General features: G+C 33.1%; 1 protein-coding gene across 5 annotated transcripts in view; it reads right to left on the bottom strand.

Annotated features, from left to right (window-relative positions):
- Positions 1-17,899, bottom strand: part of LOC149080563 (octopamine receptor beta-2R-like) — a 138,441-nt gene extending 120,542 nt beyond the window's left edge. For all 5 annotated transcript variants that reach the window (XM_089239689.1, XM_089239693.1, XM_089239692.1 and 2 more), the window contains exon 1: positions 15,334-17,899. In XM_089239689.1, the coding sequence (XP_089095815.1) occupies positions 15,428-16,702 (1,275 nt within the window). In that variant the 5' untranslated portion in view covers positions 16,703-17,899 and the 3' untranslated portion in view covers positions 15,334-15,427. The remainder of the gene's footprint in view (positions 1-15,333) is intronic.
- Between the last annotated feature and the right edge of the window lie 216 nt (positions 17,900-18,115).

Here is an 18,115-nt window from a genome sequence, read left to right as displayed (position 1 = left end):
ATAATAATGAACGGAGGATTTTAGCTTAAAGTAAAAATATCTTGCTTTCGAACAATATAGAAAAACAAAACGGCACAATTGAACATTTTGCAACCAGTTGTATGGAAAAGAAAAACAGAAGAGCCCGGTTTTTTTATTCGTCCCGTTCGATTATACTGGGGGTATGGTCATCGTATTCGCTTTTGGATTTCTTCCGGATATATTTATCAATCGGTTATTGTTATCAGAAACCTCGTATATCGACGTGATCACATTAAGTGGCCAGCACTGTATAAACTTCTGCGCACAGACATGCAGTGACATGTTTTTTTCTTCTGTGCTTGAAGAAAAAACGCCGTGTTACTGGACAGGCCGGATTAGCGCACGGCAGGATTAGCGAGTCTATTGTAGTTTCAATTTTTTTGATGATGACGAAAATGGTCTCCTGCTCTTTACTTTATTTCAATGCCCAATAGAAAAAAAAATTGAATCCATATTTTTGAATACGATTAATCATCAGCTGCAGATTAGCTTCGATATACAGGTATAGTCTATTCTAGATAAAAAAGAAATATATGCATCGATTTTTCTCTTTCTTGAAAAAATGTTCTGATCGTTTTTTGAATAATTTTCAAGAATAAATAAATTTTTGTTAAAAATTAAGATTATTCATTGAATTAAAAAACACAGATTAACCTTACAATATTGGGTTTTTATAGGTAACATTTTTGTGCTAATGGTAATGTCTAAGAATGCGTCATTTCGTTTGTAGAATAAAAAATTTGAATAAGACTATGTAAGGAACGCGAATTTGTGGACCCAAAAATTTAAAATTTTTACTATTTTTATGATATTTTTCTAAGATTCTAGGTTTTTTTCAAACCAAAATTTTTATTTTATGTATACTGTATATAATGAATTATTGAAATTAGGGTTCAAGTAACCCCTGGGTTTATGTAACTTGAACCCAAGCTACATTTTCCATGAAATATACAATTTAAATAAGTAACGGGGGCAAAGTAGGACGCAAGATCCAAATAATGAATTTTTAAGCTATTTTTCGGTAGAATGGAAACCTTTTTGTGAAAAATTTTTACAGGATAGAGGAAGATGTGTGGAAGTGATATTTTAAGTCAGTTGTAAAAAAATACACCAAGAACAGTTTATAGATTCCAGACAATTTTTCATTATTTGAAATTTTTCAAGCCAGTGTTTTTGTTTTGTTTCACTGAAGCAGCATCAAGTAAATTTTCCTTTCGAGAATTTCATATTAACGGAAAATAGGATAACGTACTTTAGTGATCGCTTTTTATAGAATAAGGATGGGATCATATTAATATTTTTCATCACATTCTTCAATATCAAGATAAATTTCGTCACATTGCAGCGCAAAATTTAGTTTGCTTCACGTCCTTCGTGTGACGCGTTCATTGATAAATATTTCAAGAATTTGACAGCTACAGGAAATTACTTTAAACTCCCACGTTCACAAATAAAAATAGCTTAGAAATATACTGATTAGTTGCAGTATATATATCCATAATTACCAATCTTTTCATGATTCTCAGGGAGTTAGACAGTACTCAACGGAGTTGATTGGAAGCCAATTATCTAAGGCTCTTTTTGACCCTTTATTTGGCAATGTCAAACACAATATGGTTTTCTTATTTTTGTCAAAGGCATTGGATATTTGAACTTGCATTGCATTGATGCTTCTAAGCAACTACTAAAAATCGATTTTTACTTGTGAGCTGTTCATGAAGTTTCTATAAATACCAGCGGAATGGCTCAAAGTTAGATGCCTCCTATTTTTTGACATGCCAAGAATTATTTTTAACCCTTTGCATATTATGGAGGGAAATACCATGCGTGGTGGATACATATTACTGTGCATTGTTCAACAATGATAGAAAAGTAAGTTGGCGAAAAATAAATGACATTTTTAATTTATTCAAATCTATGTAAATCATTTAAGGAGGGTTTAGTTGCACACAAATTTTCTAAACAACACATTTTCCAATTTTCAAATACTATAAAATTTTCTGCGTCTGTGTTCGAGTTTTTGTCCTACCCAAACCAGAAGTATTTTTAAAGTATTTTAATATAAACTGCTGGTAGGCAATTATATGATAATGTTTTCTATTGAAATGCTCTTTTCTTTTTGTTTTTTGGTCAGATAAGGAACATTTTTTCAAATACCACTTCTTCAATGTCTAAAAACTTTGTGCGTCTCGCGACACTAAGGTTTTACATACTTTAACGAAAAGATTTCTTATTCAAATGATTTTTAAGAAATTTTGTGGCACAAAGTTGGGGTGAATTTCAGTGATTTTTGAAAAAGCTGTGTGTTGAAGTTAAAAGTCGAGAAAAAAATAACCAGCAATTAAAATCCTAAATGCTCTGGCTAAATTGTATAAAAATATCCATAGTATTTCAGAAAAAAAATTGAGTGCTTAAAGTAAATAAAATATTTTTTAAATGTTCCTTAAGGAAAAAAGATTTTTCCCACAGGAAAGCATGGGAAGCCAAGATCGTGCACCAACCCCCTTTAATACAGTGTGTTCTTTGAAGTACAACATACCATATTTTTCAAATATTGACAATAAATTTATTTGTCGTGTAATATCATTCAGAGTAATTCATTTGCTTAATATATAACCCCTCAAAATTTTTCTTCCCTTTATATTTCAATGCTTGCCAATTAAAAGGTTAAGTATTTTGTATCCTTCTTTTTCTGAGTACATGCAAAAGTGCATAAGAAAGTCGTTTTTACCTGAACTAAGTTGTGAACGGAGGTGCACATGCAACAAACAACAGAGCGTAAAATAATAGTTGAGGGAAAATACAAAAACTAAAATTTTCATAGTTTTCAAATCAAAAAGAAGCTAATTAGTGAAATTTCTCTTCCCCCTCTCACCTCTCTCTCTCTCTCTGCTTTTTAAAACAATCTTTGCATTCTTTCTATGACTTGAATAGTTTTTTAGCCAGAAAAGTATGAAAGAATTTAGAATATTTTTCCATAAGTGGAAAAATCCAAATTTTCACTTTTACCGATGTCTCACTGAATTTTTCTTCAAATGTTATGGAATGAATTTTTTGTCGGTATGAAGCACAAAATATAATAATTGGAGTCTTTTTCACTTCAGGAAGGGAAGACTTATAACATTTTTGATTTTTATATTTCCTGATCTTTTCATTTCAAAAACCAATAATTGCATCTGAGCGGGAGAAGTCACTATATTACACGGTTAATCAAGTTGCATAGCTAAAGTTCTCTCCGTTCATAAAATATTTCAAAAAAAGTGGCTTTCAAATCTAGTATGGAATTTCCTAAAGTCTGATGTTAAACCCCCTTTCGATACAACAACATCCTTTACTACGATAAATCTCGCCATAAAGATATTTTTTGAAAAAATTTTGAAACACAGACAACGTTATTTTATTAAATACATGTGCCACTCGATGTCACTTTTAATATTTTTTTAATCTCTTGACTTGTTTTTTTAATGACATCGGTATTTTATGTTACCGAATCATAGAAAGTTTCAATGAAGTTGCTGATGTTGTGTGCGTGCGTGCGCCACTTTCTGTGTAGTACAAAAAAGTGTAATGTGATGAGCACCTTTAATGGGGCTTTAACTTAACTGAATTTTATTAATCTACTAATAAATCATAATTTTTTGTGGTGAACAAATACCTATGTGTTTTTCTTTGGTGATATTAACAACGCCAATTTCAAAGGCATGTAAACCAACAGCGTAAATTTATTAGCGCGTGATGATGATGCTGCCTCTCGATATAACGATAATCCTTCTACAGTATACGATATTTTTCTCCGTCCGTGAATAATCCTTATAGCGAGATTTATCGTTATAGCAGTAAATGTGATAAATCGGGTATTATACATAATAACCGGTTATTATGCATTCTTACCAATCGTCTTGGTAAGTTTGATAAATTCATCACTTTCACCGGCAAACATGCATAATACTCAGGTGTCGTTGGTAAACTTTATAAATATGAAAACATTTCCCAATGAGTCTAGTATGTGTGATGAATATAGTTGGGCCCTCATATAATGATAACAAATTTTATATTCGTACCCCGATATGATACTATACACATATAAATAAATACACACATAAAAAACATATATATGCTGTAGTACGATTTATCATGTTTGCGAACAACGCAACGCTTGGGTATTATGCATAATCGTCGGTAAAGAGAATTAATTTATGGAAATTTATAAAACTTGCCAAAATGATCGGCGATTATGCATAATAACCAGATTTATCGCATTTACAGTAACATATATAATGAATTCTCTGAATGGTAGAGTCCAAGTGTTCTCTCTCTCTCACCCACATGCGTTGAAAAATTTATTAACCCCTTCGCGTACGAGCTGCTGGCGATAAATTTGAATGATCTGCATTAGACGTATAGGCGACAAATGTGGTAGCCTTGTTCCCACGTTAAAAAAAAGGGAATAAAAAGAAATAAAGAAAAAAGAAATAATGGTGAGGAGGGAACAGTACAGAGATAATGTATAAAAGAGTATTAGTACAGATCCTTGCTTTTTTCACCCTCACCTACAAACTTTATTTTATTCCAAGCAATTTAAAAAAAAAGGTGTACGTACTTATGGGTAGAAAGAATTATTATGTGAAAGTAAATAAGTAGAAATGTCGTTCGTATAAATTCTCATTAAATTTCGTCGTGAGTAAAGAAAAAATCAAATTTATAATAAATATGTTTTTCTTCGTTAAAAATGATTAGTTAAATCTCCCAAATAGCTGTTTTGAACTGTACCTGCATCTACATGATGATATGTTCGTGGAAAAAAGTAGGCAACGGCGCTCATCGCACGAAGTACTAATCACGTTTCGTTTTATAATTACTAACGATTTTTAAAAGACTAATATTATGGATGAGCCAAAGATTATTAATAACATTGTGTGTGTACATCTACTTTCATAATAGGGCATGGTAAATTAAATTTAAACACAATATACAATTATAAAAATTCTCCAATGAAAGTTATCGTGCATTTGCTCGAGATGCATTTCACTCAATATAGCTCCTACTCGAGATTCTTATCAACTGGTATTTTAAATTAAAGAGTTAGTTATTTACCAGTAAGTATTTACAGTTTAGTAAATGCTTTCTTGTATTGCCTTATTTAAGTTAAGCTACTTCTAAAAGTGTGCATGAGTGTGTGTATTCGTAAACTAATTCATTAGTTAGTTTAACTGAAGTTACCAAAACGGCTAGGTTATCGGGAATTATATTTCGATATTCAAATAATTTAATGATTTTATATTGATGCACTCATTAACTCATGCGCAAATGTTCTTCGCGGCCATGAAATTCTCCGTATATAACCTTGAATGTGGTCTTCGAAAGAATACGAGAAAAAAATTGTGTGTATATGTTTTAACAACTTTGCCACAATAAAAGAAAAATTTATGACTACTGGACACAATATGCAGCCTTGAGCAAGCTACAGTTACTTTCGCCACTGAGCGCGCATATGTCTGCTTACCTGAGAGTTGGAAAACAAAGCACAAAACCGCACTCATTCAGACATACACACACAATAATAATAAAAACATGTGGCTGAAACAATCATTTTTCGTGGAACTGCGTTTACATTTTGAATGTAGTGGATAAGGTATTTTTTTATGGTGAGAAGATCTTTATATTCGTTACGGAGGCTCACAAGACTCGACTTCTACGAAAAACAAAAAAAATATTTTTTTTTTGCAGGTAGAATAGAAAAGAATACAGAGAGAGGGTGGAAAGACTTCCAGCACCCCAATTGCTTTGTCCTCTTGTGAGAGAGAGAGACATCTGTCTCTTTTCCTCTCAGTAGGCCAGCTCATAAATATCCCACAGACCTTAGTAAATATCTCGGAAAATATTTATACTCGGCTCGGTATTACTCAAATCGCAAACAATAGCTCTTGATGGATAAAAACATTTTTACAAGCTCACATACAGTTGTTTATTTACTGAATTTCTTCCGCGAGTTATTTGCATTTTTTCGTCTTAATTTACTGGAGGATTATTGTTTTTTTATGCTGGAATCTGTATTTCGTGAGAGTCGTCAGTTTTTTTTTCCTTCTGTAATTTTTGTCTGGAAGTGCATGTCTGGGGGACGATATCGGTCGTGTTTTTTTTTTTTATACTAGTTATTGCTTACAGGCTCGAGAAATAATTGCTTGTGAGCTTTCTTTGAATCGGTTACTTTGTCTTGTCCTCTGAAAAAGTTCAAATGTACGTACAGTACGATAAAATTTTGATGTTTTTGTTCAATTATGTTGAAACTTTATTTATTCGTGAAAAGCTCAGTGAAAATGTAGATAATGGAACGTGGCGGCATTTTCCGCAAGCACAAAAGTACAAAATTAAGAAGATAAGTTTTTTTTCTTCATGGATACGAAACTCGATACGCTCATTTCGCTCAAAATAAAACAAAGATTTATTTCTTTATAAACATTTACAAATGCATTTCTTAAATCATCCTTCTGACCAAACCGGCTGCATCTATAAACGTTTGGCGAAATAATTTAAACGTTTATATCTCAAAAAGTATATGAAACGCGCAAGCCGTTTTGATGTCTACGGATAGATCTTCTTGATAAAAATTTAATAGTACCTTACTAGTGTTGATACGTCTTCTGGTTTGGGTACCAGGTACGTGATACGTTTTCGTAACGAAATCATTTATGTTATATCTCAGGAAGTACGGTATGTATAAGATGAGAAAATGGACATTGAAAAAAATTGCATACCTTAGTTATATGAAGACTTCTTCAGTTTTAATTAGAGGATCATATATGTTGTATTACGTTATCCACAGAAGAGGTAAAGTAATCTTAAAGAAACTCTAGCTAAATCTTTGTGCAGCTTTGGGGCACTAAAATCGTACTTAAGCTATTTCTAGTCAGATCAGGTAATTTTTCAGGATTCTCCCCCCCCCCCCCCCCTCAAAGTACTTCCTTGAACAAGAATTCTTATAATTTCTCACTCATGACGAATTTTCAATCAAAATTCCATGCGATTCTGAGTAAATATACTCCCATATACGCGTGCGTGCATTTCATAATATAATCTCTCGAAAATGTTCTAAAAATTCCATGAACTTTTTTTTTCGTCGATATTGCTGGTTTTTTTTACGTCTTGAAACTCTGAACTCGCGCTTAGCATACGACTACTTGTAAAAGTGATACCGGTGAGGGCTCTTATAATGATTCACAACCCTTCTTTCCTTAGCTATAGTTAATTCCAAGGCACATTAGCTATCGTTATTTGTTTTTCGAGCGGAGGAAGCTGTCAGCACAATGATAACTATCGTAAGTGAAGCTGGAAAAGTTAAAGTGCTTTGAATAAGTTCGTTCTTCTCCTTTTCCTCGACAGTCTTCGCGATGGGTTTATAAGGCCGCTTGAGAATAATTGGGCGATAAAGACATAAGTACTCTCAGCAACGGTTTCAAGTTGGCTATCATTTTTTTTATGTTTACAAGACTAGACACAAAATATGTTACTCTTAATAATAAAAGTAACTATGTTTCTGTAGACGAACAAAAAAAGCTCAAAATTACAATATTTTGTTTCTGTTTCATTGTGTTTCGATTTCTAAACCTTTTATTTCTCATAATGAAAAATTCATTAAATCACGAATCTAAGCAATATTATTTTAGCGTGAACTTTTATTCTTTTTGCCATATTTTCAGACCAACTGTGTGTTTCACGATAAGTGGTGGTGATAATAGTGGTTTCACGGTTTGAAACTTGGTATAGAAATTAGAAGCTTCCGTCGACGACTCACAAATGATCTGTAAGCAAAGTAGTGCTAGAAAATATGAAATCGATTTTCTTATACGTAACTGTTTTTGTAATGAAAACCTTTTTATCTGGCCGTCTTGCATTAGTGAGTTGCTGGATATGATCTTAATTGAATAACCATGTCATTCATGAAAAAGTTCTGCCTTTCGTGTTCTCGTGAACTTCGGATCCTACTCACATGCTGACTATTTTTCTATGAATAATTTAATATTTGTACTAATAGTGGGGGTGTCTCTTCAATTTAAACTGCACTTTTGTGAAGAAATATTGTATATGAATGGATATACTTGACTACGTAAGCGAAGTAATTATACAATATTTTCATTTTGTCTTGTTTGATGTACTGCAATATATAATTAATAAATTAATTCACTTTATCAAGATTAGCCAGATCACCGAACATTTTAATAATGAGCCGCACACTACTATTACCTAACCATATATGCACCTTGTGAACATTTCTCTGAGGAATTTCTAATGAATCGATGCAAGTCTGAATGTGTGTTCTGGATGAGTGTGTGGCCCTAACATATTCATGTTGTTGAGTTATGGGTGTTTCGTGTTTCAGCCGCACACTCCAACCTTATCTAAAATCAAGTAAATTAATCATTTGTCTTCATGTGTAGCATATTAACTTTACAAGATAAACCAGCAGTTCTTTAACCTTCATCTTATAGCACACATAAGGCTAGAAGATCATTTCAAAGAAAACATCAGTTCAAGAATAATTAGATTTGACATTTGTTCCCCGTTAGAAAATTGAAATTGTATTCGTGCAATATGTTTACATCCAGGGCTGCCCTTACGAGAACCGGGTCTGGTGCAAAAAATTTGCAAACCCAACTTCACGAGATGAATAATTGTCATAAATTCGTTGCATTATTTTGAGCATTCATGAGAAAGTGCAGCCTTGAAAGCGCGTGGGGTGCGCAAAGGAGTGCAGCCACCCCTTTGTCAAACTCCTGAGGGTGGCTCTATTCACATCAAATAAATTTCGAAGTACATTAATTTTGAAAACTTTTGAGTTTCTCTCATGCGCAATCTTTTTGAGAAGACTGACTTACCAGTTTATTACTGTTTATTTTAAATCGTACCCCCAATTCTTTGAAGTAAACTCGGTAGAAGACTTTAAATATGATGAACGGAGTTGGATGTGAATATTTGCTATCTGAAGTATCTAAATACTTTTACTAGAACCATATTTTACAGAAGTGTTCGATTGATGCACACTGAATTTGCTTTTTTAAGACCGCAAATCAATAATTATATCATTATTGCGAGTCACTCTAGTTACTCTAATAAAAAATATAAAATAATAGTTTAAGTTGAAAGACAAAGAGTATTCTACGTAATTCAAGTAATTTGAGTGAATTCATCAGAGACCAAAGTAGTTAGCAAAAATACATTACAAAGATTCATCAGCGTCAGGATTTGAGCATTTCACACATAATCTGCGTTTTTCACCATTGCTCCTGCACTTTTAACAAAAAAAAAACTAATTTCCCAAGCGACAAGAGAAGCAGTGTGGTTAGAAATCCAGTAGTAAAGCAAAAATGACGAACAGCTGCGCGTATCTGACTTAACTAATTTAATTTTTTACAGCTCCAAGATTAATGCGTTATTTGCGTTCCTTTAAAAATTAAAAAAATAACATTTAGCTTTCTGCCCAAATTCAGTCACGGACGCCTGTTTCGAAGAATCAAATTTGAAAGAAAAAGAACCTTCTACGAGTATATGCATGAACAACAAACGTGTCGTGGAAAAGATGTATGAAAATTCGAAGTGTTCGTGATTTTGAGAGATACCAATTATATAATGTTCCTGAGTGACTGATTCTTTGGAAGAGTTTTTGCCTGCGCCTTTTTTGAGAAATTTATCTGAAGTATGGGTGTTTTTGAAGTATGGTTTGTTTTTCTGACACCCAAATTGAACGGAAATGTATTTAACATTTCTGATGTTTTGAACTGCTCATCAAAATATGACCTCTAGTTAAATTGAGAAAATACGACCAGCTTTAATTTTTTTCGAAAAAGACCTAAAAGTGTTTTTTTTTTACTCGTTTGGAGTGAGGCCAGATGGAAAATAGAAAGCGAGAAAGTTTTGGCTGCCAATTTAATTGGTAAAGTGTCGTGAAATATTTACATAAAAATAATTTTTTGCGCAGTTTGGCGTAACTTTATGATCTAATTTTATAGCATTTTGAAGATTCAATTTTTATTACATTCTCGTCCCTTTATTCGCTAAAAGCAAAACCTCTTTATTAATTTCTAACAATTGACAATATAAACGAAATATTTCAGTCAAAAATTTGTTCTGGGAATAAAACACTTCTTCAGTTCAGAAACTAATCTTAAAATATAAGAAAAGTAGTAAATTCTATTCAGATATGAGAAGGTAGCTATGCATTCAGTAAAATACTTGTAGTAGTGAACTCTTGAAACTAATTTCAAAATTGTTAAATCTCGAAACCGATCATTCGCTAGATTCTTCATCTTTTGTTAAAATAAAAAACCAATAGACATCTTCAGAGTCAAATAACAGTCCAAAGAAAAAATATTTTCTGAACGGTTTCAAAGAAATATACATGAATTTTACATGAATGACAAGATTTTGTTTTCTATTAAAATCTTCTGAAAATGTAACCAGTAGTATCCCAAATGTAGTCCGCAAAACTGATTAATGTGTTTTTTTGATGAACCTCCTTCCACACACACAGAAACCAAAACCAAGGAACTCGCTTTTCTCGGGAAGGTTTGTCTCAAGATAAGAACTAAGCATAACTTATAAAGTATAATACTTGTAAGCATAAAATTGTAAAACAAAAGGTAAAAAAATGACGCAGAACGTTTCTTTCATTTCGAAGGAGAGCTTTCATAGCGCTTCTTACGCCCCCACGTGTCAACAACTTTGCCCTTTACCAAAACGAAATAGAAAATGCTTGTGTGCCAAACTATTGATTTATTGGTTTCACCATTTATGAAGTTATGGTATTTTTACTCAACAGAATGTAAAAAAAAAAATTCTGGTTTTAGAAAAAACCGCATCATGTAACCAAATAAAATTATAGCTCTTGTTCTGTTTTGAATCCTTTATAGTGTATATATGTGTATGATGAATGTACCACACCCATCTAACATTGCTTTGACAGCTTTGTGAATAGAATGGTGGCGTTTGAAGGATGTTTGAAAGAAATTCTAATCATCTCGTTAAAAATTATTCTCTTCCATGTGACAGATGAAGTAAAGAAACAAAATAGTTCTATTTTTCTGTTCAAGTGATCTTGGCGTGCGGTAAACATCAGTTGTAACTTTTCTTTTCGTATTCAACGTTCTTGAAAATGTATTGACGGTAATCAATCAGCGTGTATGTAAAATGTTAGAAACCTACTGGAATTGAAATACAGAAATATATTACAGAGTTATTTGTTATTAAAACGAAATTTTTTGACTAACACATGAAGTTTTTCCTTGTTAATGAAATTTTATATTATTTTCTGCCATGCAGACATTTTATTTTCTTATGTTTTGCTCATAATTTGAGAACAAAATCAAATATTAGATACGAATTGCTTTTACTTGTAGCAAAAAGGATAGAATATTTGAAATTGTTATTATTAAAATTTTTTACCAATTATGATTTAATTGTGTTTAACATGTGAATGGGGTTTTATTTAATAAAAAGCAGTCTTCATTTAGATTACAACCAATTTATTTGAATTAAAATCAGTTTCAATTTAGTTATAATCAATTTTTATTTAGTTAAAATCCGTTTTATTTAGTTAAAATCCGTTTTTATTTAGTTAAAATCCGTTTTTATTTAGTTAAAATCTGTTTTATTTAGATTAAAAGCAGCCAAAATATGAAAACTGATTAATAGCGAATATTTTTACTTATCATTGCGACACCAAGCGTTCCTTTATTTTCAGGTTTTTTTTTCAAATTGTAATTCAACTGCCATATGATAAAATCGTTTGAGTAAATTATGCAATCTTACAATTTTTCCGAAAACAAAATGAGTGTTAAAACCTATCAATCCATTAAAAGTAATCTCAGTGTGAAAATCGAGAGTAGAATGTTAAAATAGTAAATTTGTAATTAACACCAGAAGGAAAAAAGAATTATTTTTTTCGAAAACTAAACCCAACGAAAATGTATTTTACACTACTAGCGTGAATAATTAGAACTGAAATATTGCGGTTTGTGGTCATTTGCACACTCAATTGTAACTTTAAAGCTCACTTTAATTGAACATCAAGTTTTTAACCTTTTTTACTCGCAACCGATCATCAACAACACGATCAACTCTGCGACTCATGAGTGCAGTGTGAATTTTAAAAATAGTTATTAAACATTCCCAAATAATAGAATGTTTAGTTTACAAAATTTGTGAAACACACCAGTCGGTGATGTCTTAACGCGTGGATCCACGGATACTGAGATCAGGGCCTGGAATCAAACGGAATCCCCCAAATTATTGAAAGCTTTCGGTCATTCTGGAATTATTTTTTAAATAAATGCTAAATTTTTATTAATTATGGAATTATTTCTTTCATTAATTTTTGATCATTTCTTCCATTAATTTTTGATTATTTCTTTCATTAATTTTTGATCATTTCTTTCATTAATTTTTGATTATTTCTTTCATTAATTTTTGATCATTTCTTTCATTAATTTTTGATCATTTCTTTCATTAATTTTAGCATTATTTTTTTCATTAACTGTAGAATTATTTTTTCATTACCTGTAGAATTATTTTTTTCATTAATTCTAGAATTATGTACATCTTTCACTTATTTAAAATTCTCATCAAAACTAAATTTTCATTAATTTTTTGTTTAGTCCATTCATGTTTTTGTATAGATATTTTTAGCATTTCTGTGAATTCAAAAGTAATAATATCCCTTTTTGGATGCTGATTTCTCCACAAAAATTTATGAAATCATCACTCAATAGGGGCCAAAAAAATTTTCTGGGTCCTAGATCCGTCTGAAGACCATTATGGAGTAGTCGGGGAAGTGATATCCAAGAGTCCCTATCACGCAGAAATCAAGCGTTCCTGAAAACCGTAGAAACAGTTATCATAATCCTGAGGCCTTCGGGCCATGCATTAATACGGCACTGTTGGGCCCCATCCCAGGCCGTCGAAATCGTTAAGATGTCTAAGAATCCAGTGATGCAACATAAGCATGTAAATGCAGCATACCGAATTGTAAATGGATTTGTACGACTCATGTCATCAGAAGCTCATGCGACCCAAGTTTGGATCATGGCCCATAGGTTAAGAACTCCTGCTTTAAGGTTTCGTTCCGAAAGATCCATGTCGTTCTCCGTTCAAAAAACTATTTTCTTCTTCCCTCAACTATATTCATTCGCACTCGTCAGATGAAAATAGTAAAAATATTCTTAAACGTATCACGCGAGTTTTCAGTTTATACTCTTTCACTCGAAATCACTTACATTGCCTGCAATTTAAACTATCTGAATAAATTTAAATAAAAAAATTACACGATATATATTGTAATTCAAAAATGCAGAAAAAATAACGTCGTGAAGACATATTTTTAGAACATTTTATATTTTAGAAACAGTGAACAATTTAACAGAACTCTGAGAAAGTTTTCTGAAAAAGGTATGTAACTCTTCAACCATAATCAATTTACATCATTTATTCACGTTGATAAAAATCACGCTCATATAAACGAGTTTGCCACTTCAAGACATTTTTTTAATTGGAAATATAAAACAGAATGATATAAGTTTTCACAATGCCAATCATCTCATATTATATATTCTAATCTTTTCACACGTTATTATTTTAGACATACGTGTGAATTTGTTTCGTCACAGTACAGTAATATCACGCTGATACCTTGAGGAAAATTACGAATGACATGTTTGAGCTCGTTTTCGGTTTCGTCATAAATTATCAATATTACCTTCATCTCTTTTTTCCAAGTCGACAGTAAACAAATATTAAATTTTTGTCACTATCTAATTGCCAATTATCCGGCAAAAATGCACAGGTGTATATTATGAAAAAATTGAAATGTTTTACGGAACTATAAGAACGTCACACATTCTTATCTACCTAAGAGATGTTGAAAAAAGAGTATAAATGTGTCAACATCGAAATTTTTTCATGATTAAACTGAGAATTCTATATGTGTAATTCATCCATTTCAATTTAAACATATGAAAATTAAGGAAGTTTATTTCTATCAACTTCGCAAATATTTTTATAGTAACAATTTGAATATGCTCTGAGACCGTTGTCTCGATTCACGACCGTTTCCACTAAAGTTTTGCCATATTGGACATTGTTTCAAGTAAAACCCAGAACAACCAAGCAAAAATGCGAAGTCTTAAATGAAGATTTGCGGCAGAAGCCATAGTGTGTGATAATAAATTGTATCACTGATCACAAACTAAGCACAATATTTGATGATAGTCGCGATCTTTATTAATTATCTGTTACAGCAAACTTTTTTAGTAAAAATTTAAATATAGAAAGAGAACAAATATAGCAAGATAACCGTATAGGAATGTAGCGAATACATTCTCTTATCAGTTATGTATTATAAAAGTACATGTAACGAAACAATCAACATACACTTGAAGATTACACTTTGACTTCTCAATTTAGTGATTCTCAATCAGTTTTGAAATCATACATATGAATACGGCCATGTTTTTAGCGTTGTACCTTCTATACAAAGATATTATTTTTATTTTCTGTTTTGAAGACTTTCTCTTAATTTCAAAGCTTAAATAATCATTTGATAGTTTTTGTTGCACACTTTTCTGCAAGCATGGGCTAATTAGACTGGGGCCTACTGTTTATTGCCGATTTCAAACGGCAGTGTTCTACAACAGTGTTTCTCAAAATGTGCATCGCAGCTCCTAGCAGCGTTGCCAACCCTTGTCGGGGCGAGCTAGAAATATTCATTTGTGTGCCTATTTCTGCTTTGAAGTGGTTTTTTTATAAGTGAAAATATATGTCCACTAAACTGTTATGGGGAGCCACAGATTAACCATGAACTAGGCAAAGGAGCCGCGGGTGAAGTTTGAGAACCACTATTGCTCAATATTTTTATGCTATGTCTCTCGCCGAAAAGTTGGTGCGCTAACACCTGGACTACCACCACACCCGCTTTAAAAGATCGAAAAAAAATCAGCATCAGACTTTACGTGCTATATATCATTAAATTATATGTCTAATGTTTTTATAGGCATGCATGATCCGAACATTTGTAAGAAGATAGATAGTCCTTATATGTCAAAAATAACCCTATAATAATTATGAAAAGATTCTCAAAAAACTTGGTATACAGCTAAAAATATAATTCTGAACAAATGTTTTCATTACTTTCTTGTCTTAGCTGGTATTTTTTCTGGAATATCAATCTCTATAAATTGCTTGCGAATCAACATCATGATCGTTGCGATCTAATAGTATAAGACAATAATGCATACACGTTCATAAAAAATTGTGAATGTCACTTACCCAGCCTAGGTATTCTTGCTCGCTATCCCCAATACACAAACAGCCGTCCACACATTGCAGGCGAAAAATACATAAAAGAAAAACTGACACTTTTTTAATCTCTCATTTGCTTGTTTTCTACCAGACCAATGTCCTGCGTTGACCGGTAAGTACAGTTGAATCGCATAGCTTTGGATCTCTCATTCTGTAGGCAAGGAACCGTACAACAGCAGCATATGAAAGTCTGTATGGTGTCTTTGAAAGATTCTCGGAAATCTCTGTTAAAATAAGCGTAGATGATAGGATTTAGTGACGAATTAAAGTATCCGATCCAGAAGAGAACATCGACAACAATATCGGGGCAATAGCATTCGTCACACATACTGATCGACACGTACCAGAGAAAAAAGGGCAACCAGCATAAAATGAATGCACCCATTATAATACCCAAGGTTTTGGCTGCTTTATGCTCCCGTTTCATCTTGTTAATACTTCTTTTAGTCGGTGTGGATTGACCACTCTCCGGGTCGTCACCGTGAGAATTTCTGTGAGGCGGAGCATGCACGTTTGGTAAATTCGAGTGATCAGTGCTGTTTCTGGCATGATTCGGCATCATAGCTGGGCCCATTTGAGATTTATACATAAACTTTTCTTGTCGGATTGCTTCTAGATATATCTTGTAATACGTGAATAACATGATGAAGCAAGGAATCCAGAAAGATACGCTAGACGATATGATTGCGTAAGGTTTGTTGACAACAAACTCGCAAACGTCAGGGTTCTGTTCTCGGAAGAGTAAATGGTCGTTTGTTGTGTACCAGCCAAGAAATATTGGTATGAAGCTGATAAGACCCGAACTGAACCATACACACGCTATCATTATAGCTACTAGCTTTGCAGTAATCTTGGTCGGATATTCCAGAGGCTTAATAATGGCATAATATCTGTCGACACTTATACAGCAAAGATGCATAATTGATGCAGTTGAAAAGAGCACGTCGCAAGAGTTCCAGAAGTCGCAAACGGTCTGGCTAAACAACCATTTTTTGGCAATCATGTGGCTAGCGTTGAATGTCATAGCAAGCATCGCAACTAAAATATCAGCGAATGCCAATGAAACAATGAAATAATTAGTGGTGATTCGTAACTTGTGGTTACGATAAACACTGGTAATGACAAGGATGTTACCGAAAACTGCGCAAACTATAATGCACGTGACTACCAGAGTTTTAAAGCCGTCGGCCACAGTGAATTGCCAAGGTTTTGTTGTATTCGTGGCCAGTGTCTCGTTCAAGTCTGACATGACACCGTTTACTGCATCCAAAGTCATGGATACGTTATCGTTTCCAATCAGAGTAACGTAGTCGGTTCCTAATACCGACTCCGTCATTTTGGAAGTATACGTCGATAATCAATAACTAAAAAATTTTCATTAGCATATTACGTAGCATTTTTTAAGACGTTTTACAAACACATGATCCTTCAAACAATTCAAAAAATTGAGCACTTATTTCACCTTTCATCGTTTTTGTTTGTTATCGATGAATGTAATTGTTCAGTTCCTTCTTTTTTTTTTAATTTCAACAACATCTAGATGTTGGTCAGAAGCAGTTACCTTCGATTTTCTGGCAGATATGAAAACGAAGGACTTTTATTATTTCGATTAAAAATAATATCAACAAATGATTCACCTTAAACTGACTCATATTTTTTTATCTTTTTGACTTTGAAAAATAACTTTGCCGAATGATCGAATCAATGCAGTTCTTTTTTTATCTAATTCACAACAGTTCGTATATTGAAGAGCCGTCACTCAATCAGAATAAGGTCATTTTCGGACGTCTAAATTCAAATTTTAAGCATATGTGTCACAAGTCAAATTCCACCTCATACACGTTTTCTCTTGTCTTCAGACATTACAGAAATGTTGGTTCGTTTCGTATTTGTCTGGGACTGTACCGATATTAGTCTGCATATCGCGTGGTACTTTCATAGAATTTTTTTTCTAAAATTGATGATAACAGTGACGATAACTTTCATCATTCCGATTTCTGGTGAGTTCAAATTCGTTAGAAAAAAGATTTCGTCCTCGTCGAAATCGGCTAATACGGTCTATGTACCTCTGCGCTAGAGGAAATTCTGTTCAGCTCGAAAAGAATATCTTTCTTGATTGTTCCGAGATATAACACAATTTCAAGATAGTTCCATTTGCGGGACGAACTCGAAGCGCATATATAAAGTGGCTTCTTTGATTTTGAAGTCTCATCACGAGGATATAGTATCCCGTTATCGCAAAAAAAAAAATTTGCCGTGTGAATTTCCAGTGGAAGTTTTAGCAGTTGGGAAAAACACTTTGTTTGCCATTAGACAACGAGTGAAACGAGGAGTTGGTGAACAACATCACTACAGAGGAGCAGGAGCAAAGTTTTTTTGCGGCGTCTCTTTCTCTGGAAATCGACGGATGCGGCAGTCGACGGAGACTGAGGCTTTTGGACTTGGCGAATGGGAGAGCCGTCATCCATGCAACTGAATAAATGCGCGCGCGCTTTTTCGCGTGGGCTCTCTCTCTCTCTCTCTCTCTTGTTCTATCGACGCTTTTCCTTACTATGTTGTTGTAGGATGGATGCAAGTAGCTTCGCATGCATACACACACATACACAACATGCAGCGCTTCGGTCTTTAGTGGCGACGTTCCAATACTTTCGAACTCGCCAAATTTCCAGCCAATCCATCAGAAAGGCCTGTTACCTACATAGCCGAACACGATATAGGAAAAGAGAAAAAATTATAAAATTATAGTCGA

This window comes from Pholcus phalangioides, unplaced genomic scaffold, assembly GCF_987345545.1.
Source record: "Pholcus phalangioides strain wild (caught in Gottingen) unplaced genomic scaffold, Ppha-v1.0 ptg000011l_1, whole genome shotgun sequence".
NCBI lineage: Eukaryota > Metazoa > Arthropoda > Arachnida > Araneae > Pholcidae > Pholcus > Pholcus phalangioides.
This window is presented reverse-complemented; position numbering and strand designations above follow the sequence as displayed.